At 41.1% G+C, this 18554-nt stretch overlaps 1 protein-coding gene across 1 annotated transcript; it reads left to right on the forward strand.

The window, feature by feature from the left end:
* The first annotated feature begins 3979 nt into the window (after positions 1–3979).
* Positions 3980–17277, forward strand: LOC141092519 (uncharacterized). The gene is made up of 7 exons (XM_073578740.1): positions 3980–4208; positions 7739–7861; positions 10514–10601; positions 10702–10868; positions 12174–12287; positions 14363–14449; positions 16278–17277. Exons 1-7 carry the CDS (start codon positions 4014–4016, stop codon positions 17190–17192), a joined length of 1689 nt encoding a protein of 562 aa, XP_073434841.1. The 5' UTR covers positions 3980–4013; the 3' UTR covers positions 17193–17277.
* Positions 17278–18554: the final 1277 nt, after the last annotated feature.

Consider the following 18554-nt stretch of genomic DNA (forward strand, 5'->3'; position numbering starts at 1 on the left):
TACTTTTTACTCTACTTACTTATTACACTGGTACTGTTCTGTCAAAAATGACCGATAGCCTTTTATACTAATCTCCAGCCATTTTTTGAGTAAAATTAAGGAGTTATAATCTCATTTTGGACTATATATTGCATCTTATATGATTTATCAATTTATTTAGGTCCTTTTGGTCCATGCAGAATTACACATACATACATTTTCAAATTACGATACTGCAGATGGATTCTCTTCCAGTATAGTTATGTCCAAACTTTTTTTTGCTGCATCTTATTTACCCTGCTGTCCATATAGAAATAATTCAATTCATTTGTCAGCATTTCACATTGTAAATGAAAATATTTTCTTATTTTCCTTGTGTTAGCTGGAAACATTACTGTGTAAGGCTGACCTATTACTGTGTAAGGCTGACCTGAAAAGAGCACTAATAAATTCTGTCTGAGAAATGTGTATGTTTTACTGTTGGCTATCTTAAGGCCTCGTCTCACATAGCGAGATCGCTAGCGAGATCGCTGATGCGTCACCAATTTTGTAACGCAACAGTGATCTCGTCAGCGATCTTGCTACATGTGACACATAGCGGCGACCGCCCCCCCGCTGGATATCGCTGATCGTGCTCGAATGTCCTGGGCCATTTTTTCATCGGCGAAGCAGGACTCAGGGACACAGGCTGGAATCATTCAGAATAGCTGCTTGTGACAACACACCAGCGATCCCTACCAGGTCGTATCGTTGTCGGGATCGCTGGTGCGTCGCTATGTGAAACGGGACCCTAAGGGTCATCTGACCTGCTGGTAAAGTCAGCAAATAAACCTTTTTTTCTTACTAAGTGATTCAATATGGATCATACAGAATAAGGGTGGTTTCACATTAGCGCTTTTTAAGCGCACGCACGGCCGGGGGTAGCTCCGCCCCCGAGCCGGCTCTCTGCCCGGCGTGCCCGCCCCTTGCTTGTAGCGCCGCCTCCTAGCGCACAGTGGCGCCTGCGATCGGCGCACCCTATCTTTAGCATAGGGTGCGCAGATCGTGCGCAGGCCGTGCCCTAGTTGCGCTTTGACCTGCGCTGCGCACTTTTGACGGTGCGCCGTGCGCGCCAAAATCCGAAAAGTTTGATTTTGGCACGCACGGCGCACCGTCAAAACTGCGCAGCGCAGGTCAAAGCGCAACTAGCGCACGGCCTGCGCACGATCTGTGCACCCTATGCTAAAGATAGGGTGCGCCGATCGCAGGCGCCGCTGTGCGCTAGGAGGCGGCGCTACAAGCAAGGGGCGGGCACACCAGGCAGAGAGCCGGCTCGGGGGCGGAGCTACCCCCGGCCGTGCGTGCGCTTAAAAAGCGCTAATGTGAAACCACCCTTAGGCCCCTTAATTTTCTATGGCTACATAATGCATACAGTCAATAGAGCTATGAGAGTCAGTAAGTCCTTGTTTGGCCTGCCATAGCAATTTGTAATATTTCCTCTGGATGGGTGAAAAATGTCTGACTGCTGAGGGCCAGACCACTAGGACCTCCACCAATCTCGATTTTGAAGGAAACAAGGATCATTTGTGTGCACTGCTGTTATACTGGGTGATTGTGACGAGTGTGTTGGTCACATTTTGAGCTATCCATCGCACTGACATGTCAGATATGCTAAAGGATGGTGTATTCTCTGATCTTATCAGTAGATAACTAGTCTATATAGTTACTTCACTTTCAGTACAGCTGGAGAGAACACAGAGAGATGCATACAATGCATTCGTATTATTGCATGAAATAGACCCAAACTGGAACAAAAATAAACTATATAAAAGAAGAATTTTTATAGAGGAGTTGGGAAAATCACTGGTTAGCCCATATATCGAAGAAAGAAAAGTAACACGCAGAGATGATAGAGCGGCAGCCATAGTCAACAGGATCCAATATCATGCTAAAGTAAGTGAACCAACGGCTTCCACCAGCACTGCAACGATACCCACGGCCTCCAACAGCAACGTAACCAGCCTAAAACAGAAACGATGCCACTTCTGTCCAACATCAAGTAATCACAAAACCAATGTGGTACTGTATGCTGCAATTGCGCAAAGTACTTATGCAAAAGACATGTAAATTATACTTGTGACTAATGCAAACAGTGAATTTAGCACAGTGAACCTTATTTAACATTTTATATAGAAAAAGCTGTACTTTTTATTTTTTTGTTATTTTTTAGATATATTTACATACAGTTTCAGTAGATGTTATTAGTTATAGTTTACAGTTATATAAAGAATATTTTTATTATGCAAATGTGCTATATACATGAATATTGCAATAAGGCCATGTAACATTTTTGGACAAAAAAAATAAGTTTTTTATTTCATTTTTCATTTGTTTATGTGTAAGGAGGAGAGGTCTATTGGATGCAGTGAATAGTCTAAGACAGAGAAGGGGTTAACGAGGGTTTACTGAACAGGGAATTAACAAGTAATACTCCACACAGGGAGGCAAGACCAGTAAAGGAGCAGCGGAAATCACGTGCAGACACAATGCTAGGGAATAAGATATATAAAAACACGGGAACTTATCGCTTGCAGTTCTTGCAGGGAAAGGGCTGGAAAATCTCCTGATGCTGTCGCAAATTGTGGACAAAGTCTCTGGCTCTGCTACGGAGATACGAGAAGCACTGTCTCTCGACGGAGCTGATGGATTCAGTCCTGCTTGACTTGAGTGGAAAGACTGTTTCCTTTGTGTGGATTCCTCAAAATTGGCGCCAGACACAGGACAGGGGCACGCTTACAGACCACGGCAGCTGGCGGCCTTACGGAGTAGTCTCCAGGCAGTTTATCCTCTATCACAGGCAAAACAGGGGTATCCAAAAGTACAGTTCAGATGGTAAATTGATAGCGTCAAAGAAAGTCTTAAGGTCACCACGCTGAGGATTGAGTGACGTGGAGTTGTCAGCACGAGCAGCAGAGAGGGAATCAACCATCTACTGTCATCTTCCCGCCAAGTATGACCCGTTCCTGGGTCTCCTTATATACGCCGCGTCCCCTGCTGTTCAACAGAAAGGGCTCTCCCTCCTAGAAGAAACCTCCCCACTAGCAGTGGTGACAGTCCTGATAGTTCCGGCCTCAAGGGGCACCGGACACCGTTGACTCTGCCTCGGCTCATCTTTTTACATATGAACAACCATGTTCACATACAGTAAAATAATGCAACAAGTATTCAAATAAAACACTTAAAATAGCTAAAAATCAAGACTTTAATAGGTCCGGTCAAAACAAGGGTTAAGTGGGGTTGGCATCGGGGATCTACATTTCATGAAAGGTGTCATGAATTTACAGATGTATTGCTCTTCGTATATTGCACTTTTTCAACATGCCAATGATCCAAAACACACATATGTTGCATTCCTGAATTACATGGAGAAAGTGATTCACTGGCGAAGTACTGTAAGTCTCCTGATCTCAACCCAAGCGAACAGCTATAGGAAATTCAGCATCCCGGCTAGATAAGAGGTCATTCTTGAAGAATGGAAAAAGATAGATGTTGCATAATGTTGCCAATTTTCATTCCATGCCTAGAAGACTTGGTACTTTGCTTAAAAATCATGGAGGTCATATAAAATACTGTATCTATTATACATATTCAAGGGCCATGGCACAGTGTGTATTTTTTTAATATCCAGGGGTCACAGTGTCTTTTTCATATTCCGTATATTAGGAGTGAGGTGTATATTTCTTAAACATCCCAAGCTTTGCATGTAATTTTGGTTTTAGTAGTCACCTTTTGGCCTTGTTGACAATTTACATAACGATAAGGATCTAGTTGTGCAAGTCAATTTGCCAAAGATAATAAAGTGAACATCCAGTACAGGACCCTCTGCATTGTGTCAGTATTTGTCAAGTCAAGAAGCCTCCTAATCATTTACCTTTTATTTGTTCCTCTCTAACAATAGGGTCAAGGAGAAAAGCGGGTGTCCATAATTTAGGCTATATATAATGCAAGGCTTTTAGAGTTGAGTAGTTCATCTGGCAAAGCAGTGCTTGGTCAGTATGGAGAGGATTTTTGTAGTAGCCTTTTTGGTGTCGCTGTGTTCTGCTACAAGCCCTCCAAAACCCAGTTTAATTTCAGTAGACTGCAATGCAACACAAGAACAAGCAGGTTTGGCACTGGACCTTATTAATGAAGACCGGAAAGATGGCTTTCTGTTAAGACCAGCCCGAATTGAATCTGTTTTTGTGCAAGAGGTAAGTGACCATTTTAGGGTTTGTGCAGATATTTCTGCACCATTTCTGCATAAAATAGGCACGTTCTTGATGCTTTTTTACTTGCATTTTTGGAACAGATTTTTCCACACTGTATGGGTGAAATCTGCAGCAAAAAAGTTGAAAGAATTTACATGCTGCAGATTCAAATCTGCAAGTCAAACATAAATATCATGCGCATTTGACTTCAGAATTCTTATTTCATCAAGAAACGCTTCAGGTTTTGTGACAAATCTGTGCAGGAAAAAACTGCTACAAAAGCGGGACAAATCTGCAACGTAAGCACAGGTCCTTACACCAATTTCATGATGACAACAAAATGACTTATGTCATTGTCATATACAACTATATGTCTGTATTTTCTCCTTAATTTCTCCTGTAAGTATTACCCTTCCTATGTGTTTATATTAGGGTACGAGTATATAGGAGTTTACTTGTTTACTCATATTTCTATTGTCAAAAATATTTAATATATGCAGTAAGAGATGATAGGGAGGCTGATTCTTACTGATACTAATGAGTCTTCTGAGCAATTAAGATAAATCTTTTTGAAATAAAAAAAGGGTGTAAGTTAAAGGTGTATTCCCATCTCCAAGATACTATCCAAATAAGTAGTAGGTGCAATAATAATAATAATATTAGAAAATAACTCCAAAATATAGTATAGTTCTTATGTACGCTTTGTTGATTACCCCATGTGCAGGCAATGCAGCAGCGTATCAATGGTTAGGACCACCAGGATCTAACTGCCAGTGGTCGCAACCATAGATACCTAAGCTACAGCAATGTCCCATACATGGGGTAAGTGACACAGCAAAAAGGAGAACTATACTAAATTGTAGGTATTTGCTAATATTATTATTATTATACCTACTACATATTGGGATAGGATCTTGCAGATTGGAATATCTCTTTAACTGTTACTAATAAAAGTTATAAAAGTTACACTTCAACATATCTAGTATACAAATCACTTAGTACATGTGGCGTATTTTACACCGTTACATAGCCTAGCACTGTGATTTCCGCAATGTATTTGGGTGACTAAATCCCACTAAAAATGAGATTCAGATAATCCCCGATTGAGCCATAGACCTGAACAGAGTTCAAATGAACTTGGGTTGTTTTGTTTTCTTAACATGTACATATCTGTAAATAGCATGGAAATGAGTCTGGCTAGGAGGGGCGTGAAAACCCCAGTAGACAGCTGTGAGCTGATATTAACAGCCTGGGAAGCTCCATGTGCATTACTCTCTTCCCAGGCTATAAACATCTGCACTCAGCTGTCTGCTTTCCCTCTGCTAGTTAATAAAATGTTACCATTTTTTTCAGAAAATTAATCATTTATTAAATGCATGTACAGTAAGCTGCTCAAGCACTGTACTAATTATATACTGTATGTCACTGACATCTTTATATCTATCTATTCTATGTAGGGTATATAAGTCTATTTTATTCTGTCGGGTCCTGCTTTGATTTTACTGTACGAGGCTGATGAAATGTTGTCCGCTTTTCCTCTGCTGGTTAATAAAACTACAGGGGATTTCACACCATTTTTTTCAGTAAATAATTTATTTAGTAATAAAATACATGTGCAGTAAAATACACAAGCAAAGCACTGATTACATATCTCACACATTTCTATCCCTCTATCTGATATATACTGTATATACAGTATATATAGTGATTTTAACATGAGCTTTTACATAGATGAATTCTCTGTGTCATTTAAACATAATTTTCCAAGGAAATATTCTTTTATATAATTATACATAATGTATTAAAGAATATTTCCTTGGAAAACTATGTTTTGATGACATAATGATAAAATCACATTGCATACGACTTGCAATCGCATGTCATTTGGATGAAAATCGGATGCTAGGTTATAAAAATCGGATTGTACTCGCATGACACTTACATTACACTCGTCCGACTTTTCAGGAACAGTATTGGACTGGTTTTTTTCTGTTACATTAATGGGTATGAGTCTTAATAGAAACACGTCATCACTTCTGTATTTATCACCCACTCCTGGTTTTGGCTTACAAATACTAATGTGAAATACTGACCAAATACTGAATGTGTGAATGTGGCCTTACACGGACTGGGGACCCACTTTTCAGCTAAATGACAATAATACATTACACCCATTCACAAATTTAACTTTCTTCTATATCATAAAAAACTGTGTAGTTAAATTGGTAATTTAGTGAATCAAGTATATTGTGCCAACAACTATAAGCGGGGGGGACACTTCTGCAAAGGGGCACACAAGCGGATCTACCTGTTCCACTATGGGCCAGTCTGAGTCTGTATGTATTCTATCTGTGTTTTTCACAAATAGGTCACATAACCATCATGATGCTGCTCATATGTCTGTGTTTTTTTTTATTTTTGTGAACCATGTATTAAGTATCGGGACCGTTTTTTTTTAAAGTCCTGAAACAGAGTTAATCCATACAGATCTACTGGTCTATGAAAATCATTGACAGAACATTGGTGCCAACTGTGTCCAGTCCGTTTTTAATATTAAAATGCAGATGTACGGTAAAGTTTTTTTGTAATCACAAACAACAAAAAACTGACATTGAAATGGGATTGGGTTATATGCGCCAATGGGGCCATAGACTATACCAGTGCATCGTGTTTTCCATCTCCGTTAGGCGTACACACCTGAAATAATGCACAACAGAGCACACGTTCACTATGTTGGTACCATTATAGTCTATAGCCCCGTCAGCGTATACGCCCAAACTCCATTTTGCTGGGGGTTCGGACTAAGCCCCAACGGGACCTACGAATGGGTGCCAAAAAGTGTGAAAGCACCCTTAATTCTTTTTGGCAACAGGAAACAATTGCTATTACAATTCTCCAGAATCCAGCAAAGAAGTGGCAAAATGGCACACTTCCCTACTGTTTATGTGATATCCAAACAAAGGAAATTTTAAGGCTGGTGAGTGCCATTTTGCCACTTCTTTGCTGGATTCTGGACATTTGCTTTCATATGTTTTTCGGCAAGGGACCCGAGTCCCTCGATCCGGTTCCTAAGTGTGATCCAGGAGCAGTGCAGCTGTGCCAATCTATTTTTGCTTGTTTGTATGGCTATTACAATTGTCGCTGGTATTTGGTTAGAGTTGGGGTAAGACCAGTCTTCACATAGTGATTTACATGTAGGTCAGTATGGGTGTTAGGTACTGAATTTGTTTATTTAGTTGGAGATTGGAGAAATCTGATGGTTTTCAAAAGAACTTTGCCCAGAAATCCACAATGTTTTTCAACTCTGCTGCTGGAAAAACGCCTGATGTTTTTCAATTGAAATGAATGGCATGTGGGTCTTTAGTGACAACTGTAATGGCAGTAATATTAGTTGTCACTTATACTTATTACATCCAGAAAAGCTAAAGGGGATTTTGCTAAAAGACATACGGTAATTACTTATAATTATCAGCTTTTAATTTTGGATGGAAATTATTATTAATAATATTATTTGCTCATTTTTCTATTTTCAGTCAGTGAGACTACCAGGAAGCTCGATCTACTATTTGGATTTGGATGTGATTGAGACGGATTGCCATGTCTTGAGTGGGAAGTCCTGGAAAGAATGCATCCATGACATACCCTTCCATCAAACTGTACGTATTACCATCAATACCACCAGGGAGGCTGTCACAATTCAGATGAAGTGATAAGAGCTACTTATTTTTTATGCATTGCTCATACAGCGCTATCAGATTCTACAGCGCTTTACATAAATTATTATTGCTGTCGCCATTGAGGCTCACAATCTAAATTCCCTATCAGTATGTCTTTGGAGTGTGGGAGGAAACCCACACAACACAGAAAAACATATAAACTCTTGGCCGATGTTGTCATTGGTGGGATTTGAGCCCAGGAAACGAAAAACCATAGACCACATAGAAGCCCTTAAAGGGATTTTTAGGTTTTGGGTTTATTTTTGGCAATGTCTTTTTTGTTTCCCAATCTGAATTAAAAATAAAAAATAGAACTCTTGCTATTTTTACACTGGACACTGTGCTTCAGGAAACACATATACAAAGCCACAATGGTCAGACCCCATCCTCATAATTTGTACCTAATGAGCCAGTGCAAAGGTCATTGTGAAATGAAGTGAATTGATAGATCCTGTATATCCTATTTTTTAGGCTACTTTTACACATGCCAGGTTTTTTGTGACCTGTTTTTACGGGTCATTTTTGCAGACCGTATTGCCGTGATTTTTGCGGTCTCCCGCAAAAACGGGCAGCAAAAAACCTTCTCGGATGGCCATTTTTCCCTGTTCTAACAAATTGCAGGTGAAAAAAATGGCGATCCACAAATACGGTGTACCGCAAAATAATCTACCATTGTTTTTGCGGTACCATTAATTTAAATGGAGGCCGTGTACATGAGCCGTGAAAAATGTCGAGCAAGTTCAATATTTTTTCACGGCCGTATTTACAGCCCTCACGGCCATGCGGGACACGGCGCTCCGATGTATTTTTGCGGCCCTAAAGAAATCTATTGGGGTCCGCAAAAACGGCCCATAAAAGAACGGCAAGTGTAAAAGCAGCCTTAGATGTGTATAGGGATGTTACCTGTCATTGTAGCCATGCCACTACTGATATACTCCTGTAAACTCTTTCTGAAAGGCCAGGAATTATCAGTGTTAAAACACCCCAATTGCCAATGTAAAAATTTCAAGAATACTCATTTTTGCTAATAATATATATAGTTTAAAAAAAAAAAAAATAAAGATCATAGTATGAAAAAACTTCCATAAAACCAGTTCATGATGGGGCCATTTTCCCTACATTTCTGGGTAGGCACAATTTTTGGGTTTTATCATACAAGCCCAAAAACTATTCTAGTTCAAATATTCCAATCTAAAAACATTTTAAATTGCATTCTCCTTTCCATAGAAATAATTTTTATATTTTGAACCTTTTTTTTTTCAAGAAGACTGGGCTATAAACAGCAAAAAAGTTTTACACTTTTCAGTTTTGTTTCATTTATTTTTCTATTTTATTTTTATGTTTTTATTTATGTATTCCATCTATTTTACACACTGTGCCACCGTAAGGTCGTAAATATATTAACACATTCTTTTCATTGCTAAATTACCATGTAACAGGGACTGGTATATTAGTCCTAGTTATAGGTGAATTTCAACCTCTTGCCTGCAAAGGAGTGCTGACTGGGTCTTCTAGTACCAGCAACTCCTGCCTCCTCCCTATTCCCAGTGATCTTATGTTCAATGGGTCCAGAGGAGGAAGCACTGTCAGTGGTTTATAATCTGTATACACAAGCACTGGGTCTCTGCTGTGTATACAGTGATCCAAAAGGTAAACATGGTAATAAATAAATGGTTTAGAAATAGTCAAAGAGTAACCATTGTTTAAATTTCTGGTAAAGTCAGACATTCTGCTGCTACAATCTCACTTAAAAAGTCTCTCACAATTTGAAGAGTAACTGTCGTTTCAATTTTTATTTAATAAATCAATAGTACACATGAAAATGAGCAACTTTGTGTGAGAGAAATAAACTTCTTTCTCTGCCAAAATTGATCAGTAATTATAAAAATTATCAATTCTGATGAAAAATCTGTATTTAGTGAAGACAGACAATCCCATTATTGAGACAGCAGATAACAGCTGATACTGGAGAGTCTATGTAGATGGGAGGAGGGGCTAAAGGCAAAGCACCTCCCCCTCCTCTCCCTTCTATTTACATAGAATCTCATCAGTAGCCAGTGACATCTCCTATCTCAGTAATGGGATCGTCTATCTTCACTAAATACAGATTTTACGTCAGAATCGAGAATTCTGGCAGAGAAAGAAGCAAATTTCTGTGATAAAATCTATTACAAGGTTTCTTATGTTCATGTGTACTATTGATTTATGAAATAAGGATTAAAACCACAGTTATTTTAACCTTTTTAATATAGATTTAAAGTGTAACTGTTTCAGGAGAACTTGCAGCAGAATGTCTGAGTCTGCTTCTAGCTCCTCGCTCCCTCCTGTCAAAACACAAATAATTGCTACTTTGTGTTGGTCTATCACATACAATACAAACAAAATACATTTACGTTTGTGAGTGTAATGAGAAAAAATGTGAAACAGTTTGTGGGGTATGAATACTTTTTCAAGGCACTGTATATCTAGAATAAAGGGTTATTGAAAATGCACCAAAATATACAACACACCCTGCACGTTCCTAAATAATCCAATCACATTTGTATAAAAATACATATAATAATCAAAAATGCCATTTATTTTGTGCTCTAGGTATTTGGTCACTGTAAAGCCATCATTTTCATAGCCAAGCCATGGAGAATTCTGAAACTTGTGAATTACAACTGCACCATTAGTCCTGGTAAGTGACTGAGTTAACCATGTAATGCATGGTTTTGGTTACCTGTACGAAGATTTTGGCTGTCATTGCCAATCAATATTGACCCTATTATTATTATTAGTTCCTCTTAGATCATTTGTTCGCATATGTCCAGACTGCCCTTCCCCGGTCAGTGATATTAGTCCTAAAATTCAAGAGAAGGCTGATCTGGTAACCCAACAGTTTAATCAAGACAGCAACGAGACAAATTATTTCAAAGTGGATCATATCGAAAGAGTGAGGACTCAGGTAAGACAAAAATACATATAGCTGTGTATGAATTGGACCCATCTGTTCACATGTGGCTTCACCTATTGTTGCTATTTTTTTCCTAGTCCTTTTACACTAATCAACAAAAAAGAGCAGAAACAAATCAACATCCGAAAGTCCACTTATAAATATTCCTTAAAGGAGTTGTCAGGTCATCTGCTAAAAGTCTGTAGTTACACTGTGTGCACTGCACTCTGTCAGTATTCTCCAGTATTGCTGCTGAGATCGGGTGGTCACTTGACCACAAGTATGTGATGAATTGAGCAAGTCTAGCCAGAATATGGTAGGAAGTATGGAAAATGCATACAAGACCACCCGGTCTCTGTAGGAATACCGGAGAATCCAAACAGCGTGCGGTGCATGCACTGTAAGGCTACATACCCACAATATACATTTGGTTAGTTTTTGATGTTGTAGATATTCTGCACCTATTAAAGGTGTTTTCCCACAAACATAAGTTGATTTTAATCAATAAATCTTGGAATAATAATAACTTCCACAATTGGATGTGTTTAGAAAAAATGTTCCTGTGGTGAGATAATCTTAATAATGTAGTAAACGATTGAAATAAACAGTCAACGGAGTGCTAGGAGCACAAGGACAGAGTATTTTTTTTTTAAGCCCACAACGCGTTTCGACGGTGCCACCTGATGAAGACTGGGTCACCGTCGAAACGCTTTGTGGGCTAAAGAAAAAATACTCTGTCCTTATGTTCCTAGCACTCCGTTGACCGTCTATTTCAATTGTTTATTTCACTATCTTCCTTTGGAGGCATACGATTGGAGTTGCGGTGGATCACTTACTCAAATTGATCTTGATAGACCACCTTCCTGGCGTTCCCTAGTGACGGCTACCCCTTTCGATTTCTAGTCTTAATAATGTGTCCCTGCTGTGTACTATGTAATGGCCGTGTCTGACTGCGCAGGGGAGCGATTACAGCAGCCGCTCGGTATACTCAGAGTGATAACTGGACCGGCGCTGCCCTCGTCCCAATGACTGAACACCGAATGCTGGCGGCGAGAATAAAGATCATTTTCTCTCCACTGTGGGCAGGCACCAGACAGCATCATAGCGCTGTTAACCTGCAGATTAACCCCATATCTGCAGGTTAACAGCGTTATTCCTGTAGACAGGTTCCCTTTAAGTCTAATACTATTATTGGTGAGTATTCCATTCAATGTATGGTAAACGCAAATATGATATACAACAAAGAGTAATAGAAGTCAATAAATTATGGTTGCATTTTTGATGATGTTACCATTTTTCCTTCTCATTTCTTTACAGTATGTGTTTGGACAATCTTACTTCTTCTCTTTCGTCATAAAGGAAACTGAGTGTTTGAAAACAGACAGTAATGTAAATCTTGCCGATTGCAAGTTCCTTAAAGACTCGGAGGCAGTAAGTTGTACTATTTCAAATTTCTCAAATTCTTCATTGAATTTCAGCATTTTTTTATTTAATATAAAAGTACAAGATGCACAAGAGTTTTTGAAGTTCATCATAATTAACAGTATTAAGCCACTGCGTCTACGGTTCTCAACGTTGCCAATTTCTTGGTGCTTCTTTAAGGAGCTTGAACGGCATGTCTTGAAACTCCACAGTGTTGCCTGGAAGAGACCCTGTGATGCAGCACAACTACATTGTGACTTTTTGCTATGCTTAATTTTTCCATTGTGTATGAGCTGTGACATGAAACTGTCTTGCACAACCTCAGCTTCGTAGCTGAATTTGACTGTTCCTGACTCACTTTTACACTTATTAAACAGTCATTTCTGTTTCAGCTCAATTAAATCTGTCATCAGGTTCTTCCTATCTGAAAGCAGCATAATATGGGGCAAGAAAGCCTTATACTAGTGATGCATCACTTACTGGACTGCTTGGTGCAGTTTTGGCATAATACCTTTTTTGTCTGATGTAGATGTAGCAGAGCTAAGTTTTCTGCTCCATCTATAACCTGTATAACCTTTAAGGTGCACTGGGTGGTAGTCATGGTCGAGTGGCTGTCTTCCCATGCTCTGGCACCCCACAGATAAATTGTATCCAAGTCCCAGTATGCTATCTTGTGTAGGGTGCATTACACTCATTTGCCGGCCGTAAGCCTCCGCTGTCTTCAATTCTTCATACTCCGGAACTGCCGCACACAACTCAAGGGAACATTAACAGTTTATTTGAGAGTTGAAGTACATCAGATTGTATCCCGCAGTATCGAGCACAGCACCCTCGATTTCTTGTTTCAGTAACACAGTACATTTCCTGCTTTATATTAGTTTCTGCCTAAACTATCCCTACTGTAAAAGTTTTTGTCAGCCCCAGAGATTTTCCATCAGGCCCTGGAATATTGTCAAGACCTTTCCCTCACGTGTTTTCACGTCCAACTTCCTCTGTATGAAAGGGTTGTCGGTGCTCTCAATAGCCACCGACTCGGGCCTTAAGCTCCGGAAGTTGTAGGAATATCCACAGGGAGTTTGGTAAGGCCTCATACCACCCAGCACAACTTGTACTTGCTTCTGCTGGCAGCCCACTGCATTTTGAACTCACCCTAGCAACTGTCACCAATGAACTCTCCTCACTAGCTGACTAAACCAGGAAGTGGTTGCCATTTACTGGCCCTAACCCCTCCCTCTTTGGGCTGGACCAATCATTAACTGTCTCTTTACTCTGTCTGCCCCAGCAGTCTGGTTGCTGGGCAAACTTAACCTTTCACCTACTTAAATTCAATCACTATCTTCTAACAGTATTATGCACTAAGCATATTACACTTACAATGCCCATCACTGTCTAACCTGCTCTGAGTGCATGTTGCTCACAATAGGCATTACCTTTACAGTATTTACACAGCAGCATCAGTACCTTACAACACTATAGATTAGTGGTATTACATTACTAAAAAAAACACATCACACCAATCACATTTCATATAGTATAATAAAACGCAGTAAAACCACATAACACTATTCCTATAATATTATAATATGAAGCTGTTTTCAAAGGCAGGGCAGTCCACACCCTTACAACCCCACCCTCATATCTGACTGGCAGCTCCCTCTGGAAATTGCTCATAATTCATATTGTACAATCAGTGGTGGGAGCAGGGTTACACAGATTAGCCTGACTGCTCTGCACATGACACGTAGTTCGCTAGTGATAATCTCCTGCTGATAAAACATTGATTGTACTGAAACTACAGCACAACGCCTAATAAGTGACACATCCATATAAGCAGGCTCTCTTGTGCCATATTATGATGGTTATTCAAACACCAGACTACAACCTTACTTTGTGCAAGTGTACCTGAAAGAATTATTGTTTTGAAGGCGAAAAGTGTGCTCTTCTATCAATTTTATTTTTATTTTTTCCACACCTGTCTAAAACTTTTGTATCGTCCATTTTTTTTTCTCTTTTTTTTTTTTTACATTGTACTATGTTTTCCACATTGGAATCAGCCAACGTAACTTGGATGTTCTTTTCCACAGGAGGTTGGTTTCTGTAAAGGTAACTCTTATAACACACCTGAGCGCAAAGAAGAGGTGAAGGGATCCTGTGAAATCTATGACCCAGAGGTGAGCCTCAGAAATACTATGAATTCAATTACATTTTGAACTAGACACTTTCTTTATAACCTCTTGAAACTGTGAAATAAGTTTGCATCTTTTAATGTTTTTACACCAGTCTAGGTCAGCTTCTTCAAAATGGGCAGAGTATCAGCGGGATGGGGAGTGACCAAGCCTGCCCATCTAATTAATCAAAATTTGACACTTTAGTAGTATAAATTTTGCCAGAAATGTTACTGACTGAAGGACCATTTCTAGTGACGGTGTTTGGCATTTGTAGAGTGCGCCTAAAGGCCCCATCACACACAGCGACACAGCGACATCGCTGATTTTGTGACGCATCAGCGATCTCGCCAGCAACATCGCTGTGTGTGTTGGGGATCAGCGACTGCCCCCCCTGCCGGGTATCGCTGATCACCTTGATCGTCCTGGGCCATTTTTGGATCGTTGGTCTCCCGCTGGCCAGCACGCATCGCTGCGTGTGGCAGTGGGAGAAGAACGATCAGCGACGCTGCACGCTGGTATCTAAGGTAAACAGCGGGTTTCTAAGAGCCGCGCGGCTCTTGGATACCCGTTTACCCTGGAAACCAACGTGCACGCTGGTAACTAAGGTAAACAGGGTATCCAAGAGCCGCATGGCTCTTAGAAACCCTTGTTTACCTTAGATACCAGCGTGCATGCTGGTTTCCAGGATAAACAGCAGGTATCCAAGAGCCGCGCGGCTCTTAGAAACCCGCTGTTTACCTTAGATACCAGCTTGCTCGCTGGTCCTGATCGCTGGAGGGGCTGTCTATGTGACAGCTCACCAGCGATCAGCCTAACAATGTCCCAGCAATCCCATCCATGTCGGATCGTTGGTGGGATCGCTGGGACATCGTTATGTGTAACGGAGCCTTTATTTTTAAATAACTTGACCACCTTAATGAATTAGGCGCACCTTGATCCAGCAGTCCTGTTCATTAAGACTGGTGTGTACAATGCTTGATGGATCGGGTCTCTTGTGTTATAATTCCTCACTTTTTTAAGAGCTTTGATTGCTGTCAATTACTGGAATATTCTTGCTTACCTACAAAGGCTAAAAAACTGTCTAGAGGCACACAGGTTAACAACTTAACATAAGAGATAATTCTGATAGATTTATCAGAATCAGCAATTGGAAGGTATTGATGAAGAAACAGGATGGCATTCCGGCTTCTTGACATCCAAGATATTTATTTGAAAATTGTTAAAAATAGATGGTAGAAAAGGTTCACATATTAAGGTTGCGACAACGCATTTCAGATGCTTAAGCCATCCTTTATCAAATCTGAGCTTTGATAAAGGACGCCTTGAGTGTTTGAAATGTGTAGCAGCATTCTTAATTTGTGAATCTTTTTACCATCTATTTTTAATGCTTTTCAAATAACCATCTTGGATTTCAAGAAGCCAGAACGCCATCCTGTTTTTTCATGATTCATCCAATGCAACCAGATGAGTTCTGTGCTTCAGCACGCTGTATGCCGCTGTTGACGAGCTGTTTTTTTTTCCTTTTTACTTATTGGAAGATATTAACAGTGTAAGCACTGCAGGTGATAAGTCATTTAGATGATAATAAAAACTCATTATCCCCTAAACGATGACTGCTCCTGCAGTGTAGGCTGCTATAATAAGTGCTATGTAACGTATAGAGAAAGCTGTCTCCACTGGATATGGTGATAACCTGATTGTTGGGTACATTCCTCTGCCCGCATACATGCCAGTGCTCAGGTAAAGCGGAAAAGCGGCTTTCATGTGCACCATGTTTTTCAATTGGAACAAACTTTTTAATAAACAATATGAATATGTTTCTCCTTTTCAGCCTGATAAAGATGATCATGGTCATAGACACAGGCAATGTGGTCATGGACCAGACAGCTCAAAACTTGGAAAGCAACAAGAAAATCCTGATGCCCCAAAGGCAGAAGAGACAGAAGTAAATCAGGAAGGTACTGAAGATGCAGGACAAGGCAAAGATGCACCTGACAACTGTGGGCATCATAGGCATGGTCACTGCTCACACCGTGGATGCCGACATCACCATCATCACCATCATCAAAGGCATCGTCCTCACCATCATCACCATCACCATCATCATGATCACAAACATGGTAATCACAGTCATGATCCATCACATCATCATCATCATCGTCATCATCACCACAATCATACCTCTTTTGATGATGGCAGCTCATCCGAAGAACAGGGTGAAACGAAAGATTTTAAGAAAAGATCAAAGGGGTCAGTTCAGTTTCACTTTCTTTCTGATGATGAAAACAGTGTGCCAGTTCCCAGTATTGTCCGCATGCCTCCCCCACCACAACACCCTGGAAGACCAGAACACCCTGGAAGATCAGAACACCCTGGAAGATCAGAACGCCCTGGAAGACCAGAACACCCTGGAAGATCAGAACACCCTGGAAGATCAGAACACCCTGGAAGACCAGAACTCCCTGGAAGACCAGAACACCCTGGAAGATCAGAACACCCTGGAAGACCAGAACTCCCTGGAAGACCAGAACACCCTGGAAGATCAGAACACCCTGGAAGACCAGAACGCCCTGGAAAACCACAATTCCCTGGAAAACCACATTTCTCTGGAAAACCACAACACCCTGGAAAACATGGAAAGTATGACAGTGTTGAATTTCCAAGTGAACATTCAAAACTGAGTACATGCCCTGGAGAACCACTGGTAGAGCTACACCAAATCATTAAGGATCTTCTTTTTGCTTAACTTAGAGCAAGAATATATCTGCAAGAATCCAGTGCAAGGGAAATGTTAAAATGAGTGAAAATAAAAATTGGTGAATTAAATAGCATCCTTTGTCTCTCTCAGTCTTTTGTATAACATCCTAATCTGAATATCGTTAAGATAAATGTCAATATTACTTTATTTTTAGGACTCATGTACACAAAAAGAATAGTTTTTTCATACTACGAAAGAAGCAGCTTCATGCTACAGAGCTATAGGTACTCTGTGTCCTACCATATAGTGTGTACTTTAGCAGATAATGGAGCTATTCTTCCCTAAAATCTATGCAAAGCAGGAGAATATATCCATAATACAGCATCAGGGTATGGCATGACTAATTTGGAAGAAAACCCTCCACAAAAGACATTAAAAACAAACAATTCTGATATTTTTCCATTTGAATACTGCTCCCACCTCTGTGAAACATTTTACAGCATCTGGTCAGGTGACTGATGATCACCACACAAATAATGCACACGTGGCCATTGCAGTTAATCACTGGGCTCAGCGATGATGCCGAAGTAGTTAGACCAAGCGCCAAGGAGCCAAGAATTGGCATCAGCAGTTATGTATGTATAGGAGGAGAGGCCTCCGCCGAGTACTCGGGCTGGAACCAAGGGGACCGTCTTCTAGGTTCCTGGGGTATCTGTTTCCAGGGAGCAGAGCTGGGGGATGGATCGCTGAGACTGACAGGGCAGTTGGGGGAGGAGTTCAGAGAAGAAGGGTGGAGAGGACCAGACTGTGTGAGTCAGCAAAACGAGGGAGAAGGTGGTGGAGACTTGGTGTGGGCCAGAGAGTGAGAGCCACGAGCAGCTACCAGAAAGGACAGCGACAAGATGGAGACTCTCGGTGGACCGCAGGGAGACGGCGTTGAGCTTACCAACAAAAGAAGACTGCTGCCTCACTCCAGCTCTCGGCTGCAGCCTACTAGCAGCCATCCGCAGCCGAAGCCACCTCACTCCAGCTCGCGGCTGAGGCCTCCTCGCTGCTGCCTGCAGCCACCGCTGCTTCACTCCTGACCACGGCGGTGACTCCTCCTGTGCCGCCCGCAGCTGCCACTGCCCCGCTCCAGTCTGCGGTAGTGACTGGGCCTGGGCCCGCTGCGGATCCTCCAGTGCGGCCTCAGACTGCGCCTGTGGCCTATCAACCACCACTCATCACCGCCGCTGCCAGTCCCTGTCAGGGAGTTGCGATCTCCACTCTCCCGCTCCCAGGCAGTATTCCGCTGCCTCCGCTGGAGGACATCCCGCCAAAGAACTCTTCGCGAGCCTGTTGTGCCCCTGCTCCTCCTGGGTGTCGGAATGCTAGAAGACTACGCCACATCTTCAGTAGCTGGGCCCAGTG

This window comes from Dendrobates tinctorius, unplaced genomic scaffold (assembly GCF_039654945.1).
Source record: "Dendrobates tinctorius isolate UK_male_01 unplaced genomic scaffold, ASM3965494v1 ptg000060l, whole genome shotgun sequence".
Taxonomy (NCBI): Eukaryota; Metazoa; Chordata; class Amphibia; order Anura; family Dendrobatidae; genus Dendrobates; species Dendrobates tinctorius.